We start from the raw sequence: 21,020 nt of genomic DNA, 5'->3' as shown, positions 1-21,020 counted from the left end.
TGCGTTTAGTTTCACTATAATTTATTCATACAGTATAATTCTGGTTTCGGGTTGCTCTAAACACGTCATTTCGGATCCTCCCGATTCAATAACGGTGGTTTTAGGTGCTCCAAGTACCAGTCACCAGTTATCGTTCTCGTCGAACCCGTCGGCGTCGCTTGCGACGAAGGGCTCGGCAAGTAAATTAACTCACAGACACAGCCCATTGATGACTTTCTCGCCAGATCTTCTCAGTGGGTCGCGTTTCCAATCCGGTGGTAGATTCTGCGAAGCATTGCTTTTACTAGGGCCAGTTTTAGCAAGACTCCTGGTTTGAGCCCCGTGAGCTCACCTACTTGTTAAGGCTATCAGCGTAGGTAAGAAAAAAAATATAACATGTGTGCAATTCATACGTGTTAGAAGTGAAACCTTCAAAAATTAAAATACAATTATCCTAAATGTCTAAGTATATTAATAGTAAAATTTGTCATTAGTAAATAATTGTAAATCACCTTTTATAGTATGAGGTAGCGCCCTCTGTGAATTGATATTTTAACTTCACGTATTCTTAAATTAAAATTCACTACAAGAGATTTCATACACACGTTAGTATTAAAACATCTCACAGATGGCGCTGTATTAAAAATAAAATACTTTATACGTATGTTTTAAAGTATATAGGAACTGAGCATTCTGTCTCACTTTTTCTCTCCATCTTTCTCACATGCTTGTTCCCTACTCTCACTCCATGGCTAGTTGCTTCATGCTACGTTCACCCTGTCTTACTCTCTCTCAATCGGTCTCGATCGCTCTCTCTCTCTTTTTCGATACATCCGTTACATACCTGCGTGACGTTACATCTGTAAAAATTTTACCCATAAGCGCCTAAAGATGTTTCACTTCAAAAACTGGTTTCGGACCGAGCAGAATATCGTCACAATCGAGTATTCGAACCGATTACAGCACTATTACGAATGATCTAAGTTTTAATAAGCTAGCTTCCTGACCATCCGTTCTTTATCCATAATTTCTGACTTGAGCGAAGACCTACACCTAATCTAACCTATACCTAACAAAGAAATGAAAAGTAAAATAAATTACATTATGAAATAATTTCAAATGTTGTTAATATTATTACACTTAATCCTCCTATAACGCGATGTTCCTACAAAGTTCCGGGTTGTACGAAACCGTGTTAGATTAGAAGCCAGTAAAAAGACGAGTAATTATTCTGTATTTTTTGAATTTTTTTATTGCTTTCATGGGTGGACGAGCTCGCAGCCTACCTGGTTTTAAGTGATTACTGGAGCCCATAGACATCTACGATGTAAATGCCGCCACCCACGTTGAGATATGAGTTCTAAGGTCCCAGTATAGTTACAAGGGCTGCCCCGCCCTTCAAACCGATACGCATTACTGCTTCACGGCAGAAATAGGCAGGGCGGTGGTACCAACCCGCGCGGACTCACAACAAGTCCTACCACCAGTAATAAAAAGTGGTAAACTCGAGAGGTTATGCCAGCTTCGCCGGGCGAGTGGATGAGCTCACGAGGCTCTAACCTGAGGTTTGCTAACACTAGGCCTAGCAAAAGCAGCGCTACGCAGAATCTATCGCCGGATCGGAATAACGACCATCGGAAAAGATCGTGCAAGAAACTCTATCGCTTGCGTCTATGGGACTAGAGACATGACCTACATATCAATTATATAAAGCGCATATTGCGGGTCATCCGTGAACAAGTTCGCATTTAATTACAAAAATGTGTATCGCGTCGTTAGATACGAACACACCGGGCGCCTTACACATTAGGCCCCGGCTCCAACTCCACTTAAGACAATAAAAGCACAAAACAAATCATAAAAACGATTTTATTCAAAAACACAAATATTTTTCTTCTCTGGCAATACTTCGATCGGATCCACGTCCGTTTTCTTCGCACTTGCCACTCTGCCCATCTTCAGATGTATCGTCTTCACGTGGAGGTTCATTGAATTCGATTGACTGAATTTCTTTGAACAATACCGACATTCGTAGGGCTTCGCTCCCGTGTGAGTCTGTCTTGAAATAATTTCTTATTTAGGTACTATTATGTATCTATATAATTATATTAAAATAATTATTGTTGGTTAGTCTCGCTAAAACTCGAGAACGGCTGGACCGATTTGACTAATTTTGGTCTTGAATTATTTGTGAAAGTAGATAAAGATACTGCTTCACGGCAGAAATAGGCAGTATTATACTGACATTTGCTGATGGAAGAGCCTCTTGTGAGTCCGCTCGGGTGTATACCACCGTCTTGATTGTTAAGAGGCAGTCATGATCGCCAAATGCTCCAATTTCCACATGGCACGCCTCATGATATCCCACCACCAGCATCAAGGTTTTTTTTTATTGCCTTTGTAGGCAGACGAGCATACGGCCCATCTGATGGTGAGTGGTTACTGTCGCCTATGGACTTCAGCAATGCCAAGGGCAGAGCCAAGCCGCTGAAAAGGTGCGGGATCAGGCGTCATGGTGGCCAAAAAATCGCTCCGATTTCCACATGGCACGCCTCAAGACATCCCACCACCGGTAGCCGCGACCCTCTCACCCGGTAATGTCGGTTCAGGGCCGGCTTCTGGCTGAAGCTCCGTCCGCAGACGATGCAGCAGTACGGCTTCTCGCCGGTGTGCGTGCGCACGTGGATCCGGAGCTGGTTCTTCTCGGTGAACCTTCTCGAGCACGTCTCGCAAGAGTACGGCTTCTCGCCGGTGTGGATCCGCTGGTGGTAGCGCAGGAAGGCGTTCGACTTCAAAACGAAAAAAATAAATAAAAAGAAATTTAAAAAAAAAACGAAGAACTGTACATGTACTGAATAGTCGCGAAAACCTTTGCAGGTGCATATTAAAAAAAAAAACAAAACTAGGCATAGTACCTATCATCTATACTTTTTTTTTCGTACCACAATGGGTGAAAGTGGATTGAAAGTAAAAATCATGAAAACAATTTTTTGGAGAAAAAAAAAAAACAATTTTGCTTATTTTTTGTGCAAAAATTACAGGTATTCTGAGATTTTTAAGGGTCTCGTGATGGATAGTGGTGGTACTTAAGTTGCCAATACAAAAAAAAAACAAATATTAAACATTTTGTAATTGCAAAATTAGTTAGTTAAAAATGATTTTCAGAGGTTTCTGATTTTCGAAAAAAGGTTACCCAATTGTTTTCTGTAATTTAAAAAAATTATATAAATATATTGTCTTGAGTAATTACGAGCAGGTCTTTGAATTTTAAGACACGGTAAAGAATTAATTATTGTTTAACTAGAACTTTTAGAATTTGGAATTGAAGGGTGGGGCAGACGTTGTACTATAAAAACTGAGACTAGACCTCAATTTACGATGCCGATGCCCACGGGCTCCGGTAGTCACATAAAAGGTGACATTCGTCTAAAAACAAAAAAAACAACAACAACAATAAAAAAACTCACGCTGAACTTTTTCCCGCAAACTTCGCACACGATATCCTTGTTGTACTTTATGCCTAAGTGCATTCGATTTATGTGAGCTTGTAGCTTTGACTTGTTCGCGAAGCTCCCGCCGCACTGGAAGATTGTTAACCACGACTTTTACCACTAACCCGACAACCCCCCAACCCCCCAATCCACACCCCTTCCCTCCACAGGTCATCCGTACTGCCTAATATCGCTGTATCCATCCCCAATGCCAATGAATAAATTTACTGGTGGTAGAACGTCTCGTGAGTCCGCACGAGTAGATACCACCGCCCCTGCCCATTTCTGCCGTGAACCAGTCTTGCGTTTCGGTTTGAAGGATGTGGCAGCCGTTGTAACTATATTGAGACGTTAGAACTCATATCACAAGATGGGTGGCGGTATTTATTTTGTAGATGTCTGTGGGCTCCGGCAACCACTTAACACCGTATGGGCCGTGAGCTCGTCCATCCACCTAAGCAATAAAAAAGCCCCCTCCGCGATGGTTTCCCGAGTGCTATGACGCGTCCTTCTCCATACGAGGTTTGCGGAGAGCACCCAGTAGTAGACAGAAGCTTGTCTATGCCCATGACATTGCTAAGGCCCGTGAGTGACGGTAACCATTCCCTATTAGATGAGGTACAAGTTCGCCTGCCTGTAAGGGTCCGTTCACACAGACCGGCTCGGAGAGGAGAGCAGATCTTTATCACGTTGGAAACAGAGTTTTCAGTCATTGTAGTAAAGTTTATTTTTGAAATGAAACTTCTTAATGCGGCCATATCAGCGTCATGGCTCAAACCTGACGTTGTTGCTAACACGAACCCTAGCCAGAGCCGTGTTTCGCTGAATCTACCACCGGATCGGAAACGCGACCCACTGAGAAGATCCGGCGAGAAACTTAGTGGGCTGTGTCTGTGAGGTAGTTTACTCGCCGAGCCCTTCGTCGCAAGCGACGGGTTCGACGAGGACGATGACCGGTGCTTGAGGTACTTAAAAGCACCGTTAGTGGATCGGGAGGATCCGAAATGACGTGTTTAGGGCTGCGTTTCCACAGTAATCGCTCGCAACACCCACTCGCAAACCGCCCATCGTTCTCTATTCACCTGGTCGCAGGCCACTTTGGTCTGGCCCGTGTCCCCGGGCGGTCCTCGGTGCCTCTTCAAACTCTTCAAGTGCTCCTTCATGTGAACCGTGAACGAATCCGCGCTGCTGTACTTTATATTGCAAATCTTACATTTTAAACTGAAAAACATAGATCGCCTTCATTAGGTCGGTTTGAATTATTCATATTTAATATTATAAACAAGCAGCCCGCTCCGGCTCCGTTCGTGTCTTTAACAAAAATTTCAACGATCTTTGACGTTGTTTTATTTTTTTAAATAAAAGAACACTTAGTACTTCATAACTATAATAGTTAGACATATGCTGTCGCGACACTTTTTGTAAATAATAATGTGTTCTACAAAGTCGTAGTACATTATTTTATTCTATCATCAAAAGTTTTCGCAGGGCACGCGACGTAAAGAATATTTTAGGTGATTTTTTTTTTACACCTTGGATTACGTTATTGGAGTTTTAGTAAGGATCCCTAATTTTTTTCAAAAAAGACTGCAGCCTATGTCATTCGGGAATAGTGTAGCTTCCAAACAGTGAAAGAAATCGGTTCAGTAGTTTCAGAGCCTATTCAATACAAACAAACAAACAAATCTTTCCTCTTTATAATATTAGTATAAATATAGATATAGATTTGAAAGTGTTTGTTTGTCCGTCTTTCACGTCAAAACGAACTCAACGAACTAACATGTATTGTTTAAAATGGAGGGTAGATGTAAGGAGCGCCATCTTGTATAGGGGACAGGTTGAAGTCCGCCTGTAAACAACGTGTCGTTGTTGGAAGTCTCACCGGAATAGCGCTAGTGTAGGAAGTGGAAATGATGTCAATATAACAGGTTTAAACAGAGCGAAGTGTATCGGGTTGAAGTGAAGTGTGCTTTTTAATGACGCTGTTTGTAAAATCCTTCCACTTGCTACTGTGGCGCGATCTTAATCGGCACCCTTTTTATTTTTTTATTGCTTAGATGTGTGGACGAGCTCACAGCCCACCTGGTGTTAAGTGGTTACTGGAACCCATAGACATCTACAACGTAAATGCGCCACACACCTTGAGATATAGTTCTAAGGTCTTGAAGTATAGTCAGAACGGCTGTCCCACCCTTCAAACCAAAACTCATTACTGCTTCACGGCAGAAATAGGCGAGGCGGTGGTACCTACCAGTGCGGACTCACAAGAGATCCTACCACCAGTAAAAGACATATAGAATATGCAGATTAAAAACACCAAAGCGAACAAACAATTGATTTGATTATTTTCCATTCTCCTGTCTATGGAGGACAGGAGTCAAGAAGACCGGCTCAGTATATTAAAATGTGTTCGCTGAAAAGGTGATCTTCAAATTCGTTCAGGGTTGCCAAGCATTATAAAATTAATATATGCTAAATGCGATAACACTGCCATTTACTGGTGGCAGGACCTCTTGTGAGTCTGCGTGGGTAGGTACCACCGCCCTGCCTGCCTATTTCTGTCGTGAAGCAGTAATGCGTTTCGGTTTGAAGGATGGGGCAGCCGTTGTAACTACCCGCCCCCTCTTTGAGACAAAATTTGAATTCTCGATTGTTCTTTGTCTGTACCATACCGACCGCCACAGGGCACGCGGCCCGTTTCAAAATCGCATCTCAGTATAATCTGTCTTTCGCTGACCTATTATCGTATCGGTGGTTGATAGAACAGATCATATGTCTCTTCCAGGCTTCGAGGGTCGTGAAACGAATGTCGCATTCGGCGCAGAAGCCCTCCCCGGGAGAACCGTCCTCGGGATTCTGAAAGATTCAAGCGATTGCACACTAATACCTGGACAGGTAGTATCGGATTGTTTTATGAGTTTATGTCCTAAGCACTGGTCATTAAGGAGCATTTCTTAAACAACTATGTAGCTGTCAATTGTTTATTTAGTGTAATTAGTTTCCAAACGATTATTTTCCACCTGATGGTTGTCTGGAAGAGATTGCTCTTAGCGATAAGACCGGACCGCCAATTGTACTTTTTTTTGTATTTAATGTTTCGCCTTGTTTTATTTTTTGGTACATAACAAAGAATACTCTGTCTCTCTCTCTCACTGGTAGTACGGAGTCTTGTGAGCCCGTACGGGAAGGTGCCACCGTCTAGTCTAAATTTGCCGCAAAGCAGTAATGCGTTCCGGTTCGAATCACACATCAGCATGTTTCGAGTATGTAGCGGAACATGGTCTATGGGCTCCGGCAATTATGAAAAAGCAGCTTTCCCGTGAGTTGGTACACGCTATAAAAAAGCAAAACGATAGATTGCCATTGAATAATACCTCCACCCCTCCCCACCCCCACCCCCCACCTATCCCGGGTTCTGTTCCGAGCGAAGACCGGACGTTTGGGCGAAAGTGTAGGGGGATTGTTTACTGGGTGGCAGCAACCACATACTCTGCCTGCACCTCCAGCGCGGGGTCCACGGAGGAGGTTCCCCCCCCCAAAAGTGAAGTCACTTGAATTGGTTTCTTTTCGCCCGTCAGAGGAAGTGTGAAAGTAGCCCCGGTGATTGACAAATTAAGAAGCGGACGGTAAGCGTAGTATGGACATGTGATGCGTAGAGAGGAGATGCATGTGACTGGGAGATGTATGGAAATGGTAGTGCAAGGTAGAGGGGGAAGGGTCGACCGAAGATGACATGGATGGAGTGTGTGAATGACGATATGAGAGAGAGAGAGAGAGAGAGAGAGGAATGAGCGTTGAGATGACGGCTGATAGAAGAGAATGGAAGAAAAAAATTAGCTGTGCTGACAATTCGATAGTGGGATAAGGTAGAGACACAGAAAAAGAAGAATCTAGTCTCCATATTTACTTATCTGCCATAGACTATACGGCATTCACTGTGATTAGTAGCTAAGCTTACGAGGCTCAGCCTGAGAGACTTCTAAGAGTAGTGCTTCGCAGTATCTACCATCGGATGGGAATCGCGACCCACTGCGAAGATCCGGCGAGAAACTCAGTGGACTGTGTCTGTAGGTCAATGAATTGGCTACCAAGCGCGACCACTCACCGATTCGCTCGATTTGTGTGCTTTGGTCTTGTGCATCAGAAGTCCGTGGGCTCCTATAAAGCTCTCGCCGCACAAGTTGCATATATATTTGGATGGATGCCTTTTGCGTTTGTGCGTCAGGTACGAAGTAGGCTTTCTATGAAAAAAAAAACACTGACTGACTCAACGGTGCAATAGTTAGCGGCCCAGACCGTTGCGAAGAGGGTCGCCGGTTCGAATCCCACATCGGGCTAACATTATGTGATGAACAGGTTTTTTTTTTTTTATTGCTTAGATCGGTGGACGAGCTCCACCAAATGCGCCACCCACCTCGAGATATAAGTTCTAAGGTCTCAGTATAGTTACAACGGCTACCCCACCCTTCGAACCGAAACGCATTACTGCTTCACGGCGGAAATAGGCAGGGTGGTGGTACCTACCCGTGCGGACTCCCAAGAGGTCCTACCGCCAGTGATTGTTTGCTATTCCATTGGTTGTTCATTGTCTATATATGTACATATTTAGGATGTAAGTAAGTATGTATGTCAGTTTCTGGTACCGGTAACACAGGCAATCCTAAATTGGGGCCGAATTACCATGCGCAATTTGTTCCCAATTATTTTTATTTATCATATCGAGAAATAAGACGTTTTTTGCCGTGAACTATCCACCTGTGCTTGTTGCTTTTCTCCTTCTAATCGTTTTTGTGTAACAAATTGCTGTGTGTGTGAAATTGGACATAGTCATACCGGTAACGGACTTAAACCGCATATTGCCTGAACCAAGACACACGCAGCAGACCCCATACTGATCTTACCTAAATTAACCAGATTCATAGATAAACTAAGGATCCCTAAACTATTCTACAAATCAATCTTAACTAAATTAACCAAACTCATAGTTAAACTAAAACATATCTTTTTTTTTTTTTTTTTTTTTTTTATTGCTTAGCTGGATGGACGAGCTCACAGCCCACCTGGTGTTAAGTGGTTACTGGAGCCCATAGACATCTACAACGTAAATGCGCCACCCACCTCGAGATATAAGTTCTAAGGTCCCAGTATAGTTACAACGGCTACCCCACCCTTCGAACCGAAACGCATTACTGCTTCACGGCGGAAATAGGCGGGGTGGTGGTACCTACCCGTGCGGACTCACAAGAGGTCCTACCACCAGTGATTACGCAAATTATAATTTTGCGGGTTTGGTTTTTATTACACGATGTTATTCCTTCACCGTGGAAGTCAATCGTGAACATTTGTTGAGTACGTATTTCATTAGAAAAATTGGTACCCGCCTGCGGGATTCGAACACCGGTGCATCGCTTCAACACGAATGCACCGGACGTCTTATCCTTTCCTAAGACTATAATAACTAAACTCTTCAAAAAATTATTAGACTTACCTAAACTTCATTCCGCACAGTAGACATTCATATGTGTGTCCGTTGTGCCACTTCTCATGATCCCTCGCCTGATTCCTGTTGCAGTCAAACTCAACTATGTCCGAAGTTCTTACTAGTGGTAGGACCTCTTGTGAGTCCGCACCGGTAGGCACCACCACCCTGCCTATTTCTGCCGTGAAGCAGTAACGCGTTTCGGTTTGAAGGGCGGGGCAGCCATTGTAACTATACTGAGACTTATATCTCAAAGTAGGTGGCGACATTTACGTTGCCTACCCGGGCGGACTCTCAAGACGTCCTACCACCAGTAATCAAGCAAATCATATTTTTTATTGCAGGATGTTATTTCCTCGAAGGCGGATTCACATTCGTGAATTTGTTAGGGAAGTTTATCATAGGATTTGCAGAAGCAGGATTCTCGTTGCGATTAAAGCCAATAAGAAATCTCGTGGGGGGGATAAGGGTGAGGAAAAGTGGAAGAAGAAGGATCCCCGTTGCTATTAAAGTCAATAAAAAATCTCGTGGGGGGATAAGGGTGAGGAACAGTGGAAGAAGAAGGATCTCTGTTGCGATTAAAGTCAATAAAAAATCTCGTGGGGGGATAAGGGTGAGGAAAAGTGGAAGAAGAAGGATCTCCGTTGCGATTAAAGTCAATAAAAAATCTCGTGGGGGGATAAGGGTGAGGAAAAGTGGAAGAAGAAGGATCCCCGTTGCTATTAAAGTCAATAAAAAATCTCGTGGGGGGATAAGGGTGAGGAACAGTGGAAGAAGAAGGATCTCCGTTGCGATTAAAGTCAATAAAAAATCTCGTGGGGGGATAAGGGTGAGGAAAAGTGGAAGAAGAAGGATCCCCGTTGCTATTAAAGTCAATAAAAAATCTCGTGGGGGGATAAGGGTGAGGAACAGTGGAAGAAGAAGGATCTCCGTTGCGATTAAAGTCAATAAAAAATCTCGTGGGGGGATAAGGGTGAGGAAAAGTGGAAGAAGAAGGATCCCCGTTGCTATTAAAGTCAATAAAAAATCTCGTGGGGGGATAAGGGTGAGGAAAAGTGGAAGAAGAAGGATCCCCGTTGCTATTAAAGTCAATAAAAAATCTCGTGGGGGGATAAGGGTGAGGAACAGTGGAAGAAGAAGGATCTCCGTTGCGATTAAAGTCAATAAAAAATCTCGTGGGGGGATAAGGGTGAGGAAAAGTGGAAGAAGAAGGATCCCCGTTGCTATTAAAGTCAATAAAAAATCTCGTGGGGGGATAAGGGTGAGGAAAAGTGGAAGAAGAAGGATCCCCGTTGCTATTAAAGCCAATAAGAAATCTTGTGGATGGATGAGGGCGAGGGACAGTGGAAGAAGGATTCCCGTTGCTATTAGTCAATAAAAAATCTCGTGTGGGGATAAGGGCGAGGGACAGTGGAAGAATAAGGATCGCCCGTTGCGATTAAAGCCAATTAAGAAGCTCACATGGTGTGCGATATTGTACCACACTTGTTGCAGCGGTACAGTCTCTCGTGCGCCGTCACCGAATGAACCCTCAGGTGGCGTTGAGTCCTGTAGTGCATCTTGCACACGGGACACTGGTGCGGCCCGTTGACCTGTCCAAAGAATCTCAAGAGATCTCGATGCGGGAGTACAAGATGAATGCTTAGTGCGAGTTGGAAGTACTAAGAAGTTGGAGTAAGGAGTTGAAACAGCTTCCCTTCGTTTGCCACTAGGGGCGCTGTTCCAATTCTATACAAAATTAGAGTTAACGTTTACGCTATCGAGAACGTTAAAAAACTCGCACTAAACACACTGGTCTCGTGTGGTTACTGGACCAGCGGTAGGCAGCGGCTTAGCGGTAGGCAGCGGCTTGGCTCTGCCCCTGGCATTGCTGACGTTCATGAGCGACGGTGACCACTTACCATCAGGTGGGCCGTATGCTCGTCTGCCTACAAAGGCAATAAAAAAAGTGTTTCCCAACCTCTTTTTTGTGCCACGCCCCACTGGTAACATTTCTAAAATTTTTATGCCCCCCATACATCTTTTTTAATATAAAAAAATTGATTTTTTCCTTAAAAAACATAAATGATAGGTTTTAGAAAGAAATCACAATGAAATTGTTATCAAAACGCAGTAAGTACTATTTCAAAACATATAATAAAAAACCGAAATTAAAATTCCAAATAATTTTAATACAGATTTTCATTTACCATCGGCGACGGTAACCACTCACCATACTGTGGGCCGTATGCTCGTCTGCCTACAAGGGAAATAAAAAAATAAAAATGAAATTGACGTTCAATTATAAAAACATCAAACTGTTGATGCTGATACCGAATAAAACGGACCTTTAATTACATAGATAAATGTCGTGTGTTTAGCTAGGAATGTCACTTCAACCAAACATCCTTTCACCCCTCCATATAATGATATTGTCTTTTCGCATTAAAAGTGTACAATTTCCATAAATATTCCAAATTGAGTTAACTAGAGGTCCCGCAGTAGTCGGAATTCGACTATAATTAATTGGAATTGTAAGTTTGTATACTATTATGATTGTATTTTATACTTTTATAATCACAAATTTCGCCAAGACTACACTATAAATAATATTAACAAAGACAAACAATATTTAATCTATTCTCAATTTGACAACAGACGTCAAGAACAAAAGTTTGACAATAAATAGTATGCATGCGTGTGTGCGTCAAATACACGGTATGTAGTGTGTGTAATGTTTTCTTATTGATTTAATGTATCTTTTATGCATTATTTAAAAAAAATATTACCATTGTGAACTTCTTCTCTATATTCTCTATAAGTGTGGAAAATTTCATACTCCTCCGTCCGCGCAATTTTCGTAAAAAGGGATACAAAGTTTTTGCTTCACGTATTAATATATAGATTGAGTTAATATGCGGAATCATTTGGTATCACCAGTATTTTTCTCACAAATATTGTGAAAAGAGCGTAGTTTTTTGTTTTTTTTTGTTTTGACTACTATTAACAAAATTAATACATAGTTTTATCTTACTTTAAAAGACAGTTAATTAACTGGTACAAAATAAAAATTAATGTAGCAAAGATGATGATTAATATTAAAAATATCACATGTTCAGTCATTAGAACTCTCCTGTAAAATTCGTAAGTTTTGAGATTATACAGTTTTAATGCGAGAAGACGATATAATACACTTACTTGATCGTGTTTCATCTTGTGATTGACATAAGCCTGTTCAAAAACAAATCCCCTGAAGCACAAATTACATTTGAAAGGTGAGTTAATGTAATTCAAGGACTTGGATCTCTTAAGCAGCGCCTCCATCTGCTCCTCCCTGCTCAGCTTTATTTCTTCAGAGTCAATCTTTTGCTCTGATGAATTAAAAAAAAAAAACAAAAAAAACTAATGCGCGTGCAACTTGATGCAAGTAACAGAAGTGAAACTTCTTTAACAGAAGTGAAACTTATATGAAAATCAAACCCGCAAAATTATAATTTGCGTAATTACTGGCGGTAGAACCTCTTGTGAGTCCGGACAGGTAGGTAACACCGCCCCACCTATTTCTGCCGTGAAGCAGTAATGCGTTTCGGTTTGAAGGGCGGGGCAGCCGTTGTAACTATAATGAGACCTTAGAACTTATATCTCAAGGTAGGTGGCGCATTTACGTTGTAGATATCTATGGGCCCTAGTAACCACTTAACACCAGGTGGGCTGTGAGCCATCTAAGCAATAAAAAATTAAAAAATTCAAATGAGGTTTAAGGAGAATTTTCAGCGGCAAATTCCATCTTTCCAAGCCCTTACCGGTTCGCTTATTACTTCTTCTTCTATTGGTTTTCTGACATTCACTCATTTCTCTTGGCACCTGTTTTTCTTTGTCTTTCTTGAATATACTTTTTAATGGGACATCATCTTCCGAGTCAGTTGCATTATTACCATCATCTATGTTGAAATCGTATTTCAGTGAATCTGAGAAAGAAAATCTTGGAGTCACACAGAATGCTCAAAAACTTATGTTGTATATACAAGAAAATAAATTTATGAATTCGACATTATGATTTATGACAGCTCATGTCCATTAGCTCCACTGATTCCTCTTAACAATAAGCCACACAAAAAAAAACTACATACCTTTCAAATCATCGTCATTCGATAAATCTTCATTAATATTCTGTTCTGTAATTTCTTTTTTAACGTACACTTCTTGTATCTCTACGGTTTCGATTTTTGATTGACTTAGTAAGCTTTCATGGTGACTGTTTGTCTCAATTACTTGTTCAGTGAGCTGCAAAAAATATTCTCAAATCAAAATAACAGTCAGAGCAATTTATACACATTAATATTAAGCAAATAGTTTTGTTGCAAGTGAGACGCATACTTCAATATGTTTTACTGGTGTTAGGACATCTTGTAAGTTTGCGCGGGTAGGTTACCACCCTGCCTATTTCTGCCGTGAAGCAATAATGCATTTTGGTTTGAAGGGTGGAGCAGCCATTGTACTATACTGACACCTTAGAACTCATACCTCAAGATAGGTGGCAGCATTTACATTGTAGATGTCTATGGGCTCCTGTAACCACTTAAAACCAGGTGGGCCATGAACTCGTCCACCCATTTAATCAATAAAAATATCTGCGCCCGGGGTCAGAACCCCGTCAGAATAAGGGAGTTCCCGCAGTCAACACTACAACCAGACACACGGCGCCACCCCGAGGACGCCCAGCCGACGGGTCGTCGAGGCGATAGCCGGCGACCAACGATGCCGGTCTCCGCGGTACAGCGGCCCTATCAGGTCGCCCGGTCGATGCCGCTGGTGTTCCGGATACTCCATTCAGATCAGGATCAGAGCTAGCGACGCATCGTCCCGTGATATTGAAGAGTGAGTACTGAGTGACCCACCTGAACTCCACTACGTCCGAGTTCCGCTAAAAACATTTCGCTGTTCAGAGCCTTCAACATAAGCTCGTTACAATTCTGTAGCTTCCTCCGACACATGTAGCACAGTAGCAAGGGAAGAACATGATTTTCAATCTGAAAGAAAAAAAATTACGTAAATTTCTGAATACTGAACACGCTATGACTGAGCGCTTACTGTTTAGCCAATTTATGAATACCGTAGCCAATAAACAATATAATCGCACCTTTATATTGGTGAGTTTCTCGTAAATAATTTGTAATTTAGTCTTTGTAATTCTATGCATTTTTACATTTATTTTCAAACATATTCTGCACACGACAAATTCCATTTTTTTGATCGATTTAAGCGAATTAGAGTCCAGATTATTTGTAAATAAAAACAAATCGTTTACGTATGTAATTTATTCAGTTCTTGGTTTCTGAAAAATTTCACTAACGTTTTTGTTTGTTATTTTTTGATTGAACATTTTTACCAATGACTTTGACGCTACAGGCAATAGAAATGCAGCCCATACTTCGTTTGAACTGTAACTCTCATGTACCTATGACATATGTGTGATATAAATGCTAGTGTTATGAGAAGTTTTTTGGTCAAAAACTAAAATCATATGAAATGAAACAAAACGACGAAATTCATTAAATTCTTAGCAATTTCTCCATTTACTGTGAGATACATGACACTCTAGTTTCACTTTTAAGTTGCGGCACATGCTCTCCACCTCATGGTATGTGGTCATAGCGGTCCGTAGACACCGGGATTTCCTTAAAACTAGTCTGGCTCTATCGTGAATCATTTCCTTTCCATGACATTTTTATTAGATTAGATTAGATTAGATTTACTTCCCTGTCTAAGCCTAATAGCAGTTTTACAATCCTTACATATGAGATTCGTTTTTGACCTTCGACGACACCGCCACATTTATAATATGTAGGAATTTACGTTTTAGTCGCAAATGTGCAATGGTTGTGTAAAATAGAAAAACAAAACAAATGTTATTACTAAGTAATCATTTATTGAAAAGTATTTAGGTATCTAATTACATTTACATATGTTGAATTTGCAGATATTTATGTGTCACTTTATTTTTAGACGTTTTTTAATTTCCGTTATCAAACTGAATGCTGTAATGTATTCGAATTCAGATGAACAATTATATCATTTTTGAGAACAACAATAATATTGTCGTGATTTAAATTATAACTTTACTTATTGTTTATTGCTTAATATTTTCTCTAAAATACTGTTACTAACAAATGAGCGGAAATTCTGTCTAAAATAGTTTACTAGTTCAATATGTTTCCCTGTTTCAATCTTGCAATTTGTTTACATTTTTCGTAACTTCTATTGAAAGTTGATTGAAAGGTGACGAAAATTGGTTAGAATCCCAACTGTCTGGATTTTTTTTATAAAAGCACAAATTCTAATTAAGAAGACAATAGGCATAGTGAACTATGCGCCCGTTGCCGGCACACCTATACAAAGAAGTAGAAACATGTAAATGTCAAAATGAAGACGATAAATGACACTAATCAATAAACAAAAAAGGAATTAGGATTTCTAAGAGACGCAGGGGTTTAAAGCTATTTCAAAAGTATAAGTAAAAAATATAATTGCTTTAAAATGTTATGAGCTTATCTGGATAAACACATCATTTAATTGAGAAAACTATGACTACCGCATATACACCGAGAACTTCTGAAACAGAAAACGAAGTGTTCAATGTAAATTGGTTAGTTGATATATGTACTATAATAATATTTTAACAAACAAATAATCACTTAAAGTTACCATGTATAGCCTTTTAATTCTTGATAATCTCAATTCTTAATTTTTCTCTTCCACAATTTTGCCTTATAATGGTATTATAATTTTAATTTGAATCTATATATAACTGACACTTGTGTTTGTTCGTAGCTGCCTATTTCTGCCGTGAAGCAGTAATGAGGCAATGTTCTGTAAAAACTGAGGCTTTGAACTCATGTCTCAAGGTGGGTGGCACCATTAATTTGGTTCATATCTATGGACTCCCATCAACCATTTAACACCAGGAGGGCCGTGAGTGATTATTCATCTTTACGATAAAAAAAGCTAGTGTAAAGCTTTCGCTGCTGAAATAGATTAACAATGTGGCAACCTACCTCCACCACATTTGTTTTCCATAATCTCCATATCCACTCCATCACACAAAACATGAAATCACTGAAAGTGGTTATTGCCATCCTAGGTATCCAACGGTATTCTTTAGCGAGCCACGAGCGGGGTAAACATCAAGAATGAATTAAACATTCAAGATATGTTAGGGATTTTCATTACCTCTCATTTGAAATATAACTAATTCTCATAACAAGTCACACATCATCTAGCCTCAATGTAAGATTCCCTGTACTATGGGGATCTGGAGTCCAATATAGATTTAATATGTCTGTATGTTATATAAATAGTACATGAGGTAATAAGCATCCAGAGATCTGGTAAAGGAACCTGCTTAAATATTGCAACAAATGCCTTAGCCTCATGTCCATCACCTCGAAACTCGAAGCCGCTACCAGTGTATTGCCTGCTTGAAAAGGCAATAAGGAGATTTTGATCTTTGTTTGAAGAAAAAAGTTCTGGTTGCAAGACCTCTTGTGAGTCCGCATGCGTAGGTACCACCACCCTGCCTATTTCTGCCGTGAAGCAGTAATGTGTTTCAGTTTGAAGGGTGTGGCAGCCGTTGTAACTATACTGAGACCTTAGAATTCATATCTCAAGGTGGGTAGCGGCATTTACGTTGTAGATGTGCATAGGCTCCAGTAACCACTAACACCAGGTGGGCTGTGAGCTCGTACACCCATCTAAGCATTAAAAAAAAAAGTGAATATGACGGCCTCCAGCTTCTAACCAAAATACATGATTTTAGTCGCTTTTCTCATTCCCAGATTGACACAATGAACCAGAATCAAAACATGTCAATGAGCCTACTGGACTATGTCTGCGATTACTGCAACCGCATATTCACCAGGAAATACAACCTTCAAACGCACATAGAGAATCTGCACGTGAACTCCTCCTGCCACTGCGAGGTGTGCGGCAAGAGGTTCGGCACCACCACCGGCTTCCACCTCCATCTGTCAGCCGGGCACAATCGTTACGGTCAACCGCTGCCCGAATGCGACCTCTGCGGCCGGATCTTCACTAGGAAACAGAACATAGTCTCGCACATGATAACGGTGCACCTCCAAGGCTTAGGAAACGAGATCCGGTGCCGCTTCTGCAGCAAGACCTTCACGACCGGACGTAATTTGAAGCGGCACGTGAACTTGCTACACAATCCGAACGTCGAGTACCCGACTTGCGACATCTGCAAGAAAGTGTTCAAAGGAAAACCGTACTTGGTGACTCACATCCAGAGCATGCACAAGTCCGAGAGGGAATCGATCAAGTGTAACATGTGCGATAAAGCTTATACAAACGAGCGCAACTTGAAGAGGCACGTCGATATGTTCCATGGCGTCAAGGGCGAACATCACTGCGGCTTGTGCCCTAAGGTTTATTTGTCGAATCAGAGTCTGAAACGGCATCTGCGCACCAGACACTTGACCGGCGAGGAGCAGTACCGATGCGAATACTGTAACACGGTCTTTAAAGGGAACGAGGAACTGGAAGCTCACGTCCGGTCGCTCCACGCTGGTGAAGTATCGGAAACGACAGACGAGGAAAGTAGAGTGGATCGCCGCTGCGAGGACTGCGACCAGACATTCCCCGCAGAGAAGCTGCTGAGGCAACACGTCAAAAACGTGCATACGTTCAGCGCGTTTTATAAATACTGCAAGGATTCGCTGACGAAGCGAGCGGCTGGCGTTCCTAAGGAGTTATACCACTGCGAGTCGTGCCGCGAAGGGTTCATTACGGTATACGAACTGAAAACCCACATGCGGATCACGCACGACATTGAATACTCATTGTCGACATGCAATGTTTGCTTCGAAAGGTTTTACAGCAAACTATCGATGGCCGAGCACAAGAGGCGTTGCTTGCCGCCGCCAGACGCGAAAGCCTGCTCCTACTGCGATAAGCTGTTCACGGACGTAACCTCGCTCGAGTTTCACACGCGTATATTCCACCCGCAAGCCCGGACCGCGGACCCGGACACGAGACCGGCAAACCGCGACGGTAACTCGTTCAAGTGCGTCCATTGCCACCGGATTTATTACAGCGAGCGCTCGCTGAAGCACCACATTAAGCTGAAGCACAGCACGGACGAGGCGATGGAGTGCAAGAGCTGCGGGAAGATATGCAGCAACAAGTACTATTTAGCGTCGCACATGAAGATCGTTCATAGCACTAACGATTGGTCCAAATGCGACTTCTGCGACAAACAGTTCAAATCGAAAAGGAACATACGGCGTCACATTGAATACACGCACATGGGCATGCAGAGGCACAAGTGTATAGAGTGCGAAACGTTATTTAAAGAGAAACGAAGCCTAAGGAAGCACGTCAGGTCTAAACACCCGAATTCCGCGCTGTTCCCTCAGTGCCACATATGCTATAAGCGTTTCGAATCGGCCAAATCCTGCAAGATCCATTTAAAGCTCCTCCACGCGTTCAATATGGACACGTTTCCGTGCCATCTGTGCTCCGTCTCGTTCGGCAGCGACGAAGCCTTGTCCATACACCTCAAAACGAAGCACCTCGTCGAAGATCAGATTTACAAATGCGAAGAATGCAATCTAGTGTTCAAAGGTCAGGACAAGTTCGACGCTCACAACGAAACGCGTCACGTTAATTCCGCGGAGAGCTCGAAGCAGAAGGTCCTGCCGCGCTGCATCCTCTGCATGAAGGATTTCAGCACGCGCAAAACCCTCAAGCGGCACATCAAGAAGTTCCACGAGGGTTTCGACGCGGACGACCTGGCCAGTTTCGGCTCGAAACGCCGCGTGTTCAGTGTTGACTGCGAGGACTGTCAGAGCAGCTTCAACGACGACTTCCACTACAGCGTGTACATGAAGTTAAGGCATCTACGGGAGTCCGTAGTCTTCGAGTGCGGGAGTTGCGGGAGCTCATACAATTCATTGGAATTCGCGATACAGAGGTATAAATCGGCGAATGCGGACGCCGCGAAAGGGAAGATGATCTTGAGCGATCTGTGCACGGCTGAGATGAGCGACGGGGACGCCGATAACCCTGGCTGCGGGTCTGCGTACGAGACCACCGACCCTGGAATCGCGAACGACGATGCGATGTTGGAATCTCAAGGACTGTGCGCTTAGTGCCAATTTTTTAACGTTCTCGATAGCGTAAAAGTTAACTCATATTTGTATGGAACAGGATCGTTTACCTACGTTTGCCGCTAGGGGCGCTGTTCCAACTGCATACAAAATTGGGTTAACTTTTACTCTATCGGGAAAGTTAAAAAACTCGCAGTAAGCACACTGGTCGATATCGAAACCGAACCGTGATGCGGAACGTGTTGTTTACGGTCTAAGGCCAGCTTAGTTCCATGGTTCGTCAGGAGGCCAAGATCGCCCGAGTTTGCAGTCATCGGATGAATACCTTACCTTCAATATACTGGTGGTAGGACCTCTTCTGAGTCCGCATGGGTAGGTACCACCACCCTGCCTATTTCTGCCGTCAAGCAGTAATGCGTTTCGACTTGAAGGGTGGGGCAGCCACTGTAACTATACGGAGACCTTAGAACTTATCTCAAGATGGGTGGCGCATTTACGTTGTAGATGGTCTATGGGCTCCAGTAACCACTTAACACCAGGTGGGCTGTGAACTCGTCCACCCATCTAAGCAAAAAAAAAAAGATGAATTCGAGAACGATATAGCGAATAAGGGATAAAAAAAAACTGAGAGCAATACAAATGATAATTATTATTACATTATTCGTTGTAAATTTATGACTTCATTAATTTATATAATATATACATATTATTGTCTCTCATTTATCAAATTAAGACTGTTTCGTTTATAATAAATGTGTAAAGAAAATACATATAAATATATACATATTAGAAACAAAGAAATACTTTTTCATTTCTTAAAATGAAAATACAAACATTAATTCATAATAAAAAAAAATTAATGGTATTTAATTACTCGTTTTTTTTCTTTGTGATTTTGCTTTTTCAACTCTTTTACTGAAGTGCTACCACTTCGACAAAGCGGCACGGCATGAGAACCCTCTCATCGTGGCCGCCGGTAACTACATTCCCGATCCTGCGGACAGAATGGAAAGCAGTCGACGTCGCCCAAAACACGTCATCTCGGATCCTCCCGATCCACTAACGGTGCTTCTAGGTACTTCAAGCACCGGTCACCGTTCTCGTCGAACTCGTCGCTTGCGACGAAGGGCTCGACGAGTAAATTAACTCAGACACAGCCCACTGAGTTTCTCGCCGGATCTTCTCAGTGGGTCGCGTTTCCGATCCGGTAGTAGATTCTGCGAAGCACGACTCTTGCTAGGGTTCGTGTTAGCATCGTCGTCAGGTTTGAGCCCCGTGAGCTCACCTACTAGTTACGGTTACGCTGCCGCTCCAGGCTACCAGCTTAGGTAGGAAAAAAAAAAAAAAAGAAGTGCTAAGTTCGTCTGTCTTAAATATTTAGTAGTATAAGTATGACAAGTCATCCATTTTCCCGGGATTATGAAGACTCGCATCTGTCATCCATTGGTTCTCATACAGCCCAGATATTCTCGCCGAATCTTTTCAGGGGGTCGCGATTCCGATCCGGTAGTAGATTCAGCGAAGCACGGCTCTTAATAGGGCTAGTGTTAGCAGTCGCCAGGATGAGCCCCATAAGGTCGCCTATACTTTGAAGCTAGAATAAATATACCTATTGAATAACCCCTCGGGGTTACCAGTAATAGATGGGCAAAAAAGGTGTCACAAAACAACATTAGGCATCTACTTTCTAGAAGAAATATTTATTACCTGCATGTCTCTTGCCTATCATAAGACATGCCTATTTATAAAGTGATTTAGTCCGAGGAGTATTAATAAGTTTTAAAGTGTAAGTTGCCTGCACGTATTATTTACGTACTGTGTTGCTTTTTTTTGTGTAGTATTCCTATGCAAATAAAACATTTTTCGTTAAAAAAACACATTTTGACAAGTGTCACGTATATTAAAACCATGGAAGATGGAAGTGAGGGGCACCTTTTCAGTGTGTTATAAAGTATCCGCCAGATA

At 42.1% G+C, this 21,020-nt stretch overlaps 3 protein-coding genes across 5 annotated transcripts in view; 1 reads left to right on the top strand and 2 right to left on the bottom strand.

Moving 5' to 3' along the window:
• LOC134199623 (uncharacterized) overlaps window positions 1-21,020 on the bottom strand; it is a 500,100-nt gene that overhangs the window by 429,436 nt on the left and 49,644 nt on the right. The gene's annotated exons all lie outside the window — the stretch shown is intronic.
• On the bottom strand, window positions 1,833-14,643 carry LOC101742963 (zinc finger protein ZFP2). The gene is made up of 13 exons (XM_038013740.2): window positions 14,069-14,643; window positions 13,827-13,958; window positions 13,059-13,212; window positions 12,732-12,896; window positions 12,127-12,299; window positions 10,411-10,541; window positions 8,959-9,033; window positions 7,576-7,711; window positions 6,208-6,326; window positions 4,553-4,691; window positions 3,447-3,560; window positions 2,571-2,768; window positions 1,833-2,034 (listed from the first exon to the last, which is right to left on the bottom strand). Exons 1-13 carry the CDS (start codon window positions 14,171-14,173, stop codon window positions 1,849-1,851), a joined length of 1,827 nt encoding a protein of 608 aa, XP_037869668.1. The 5' UTR covers window positions 14,174-14,643; the 3' UTR covers window positions 1,833-1,848.
• LOC101742669 (zinc finger protein 28) lies at window positions 13,576-19,925 on the top strand. Of its 2 annotated transcripts, none has more exons than XM_038013739.2 (2): window positions 13,576-13,806; window positions 16,764-19,925. In XM_038013739.2, exon 2 carries the CDS (start codon window positions 16,773-16,775, stop codon window positions 19,095-19,097), a length of 2,325 nt encoding a protein of 774 aa, XP_037869667.1. In that variant the 5' UTR covers window positions 13,576-13,806; window positions 16,764-16,772; the 3' UTR covers window positions 19,098-19,925. The 2 variants fall into 2 exon arrangements, with proteins under 2 accessions (XP_037869667.1, XP_037869665.1); XM_038013737.2 differs by lacking the exon at window positions 13,576-13,806 and adding an exon at window positions 15,765-15,900.

Source organism: Bombyx mori, chromosome 11 (genome assembly GCF_030269925.1).
Source record: "Bombyx mori chromosome 11, ASM3026992v2".
Taxonomy (NCBI): domain Eukaryota; kingdom Metazoa; phylum Arthropoda; class Insecta; order Lepidoptera; family Bombycidae; genus Bombyx; species Bombyx mori.
This window is presented reverse-complemented; position numbering and strand designations above follow the sequence as displayed.

Bases quoted from the DNA above. Each gene is read 5' to 3' on its own strand.
- LOC101742963 (XM_038013740.2), bottom strand. From the start codon at position 14,173: ATGGAATTTGTCGTGTGCAGAATATGTTTGAAAATAAATGTAAAAATG. The intron at 13,959-14,068 runs GTGCGATTATAT...TTTTTCTTTCAG, and splicing joins AGAAACTCACCAATATAAAG to ATTGAAAATCATGTTCTTCC. The intron at 2,769-3,446 runs GTGAGTTTTTTT...TTCGTTTTGAAG, and splicing joins TTTGCGGGAAAAAGTTCAGC to TCGAACGCCTTCCTGCGCTA.
- LOC101742669 (XM_038013737.2), top strand. From the start codon at position 15,865: ATGGACTCCCATCAACCATTTAACACCAGGAGGGCC. The intron at 15,901-16,763 runs GTGAGTGATTAT...TCTCATTCCCAG, and splicing joins CATTTAACACCAGGAGGGCC to ATTGACACAATGAACCAGAA.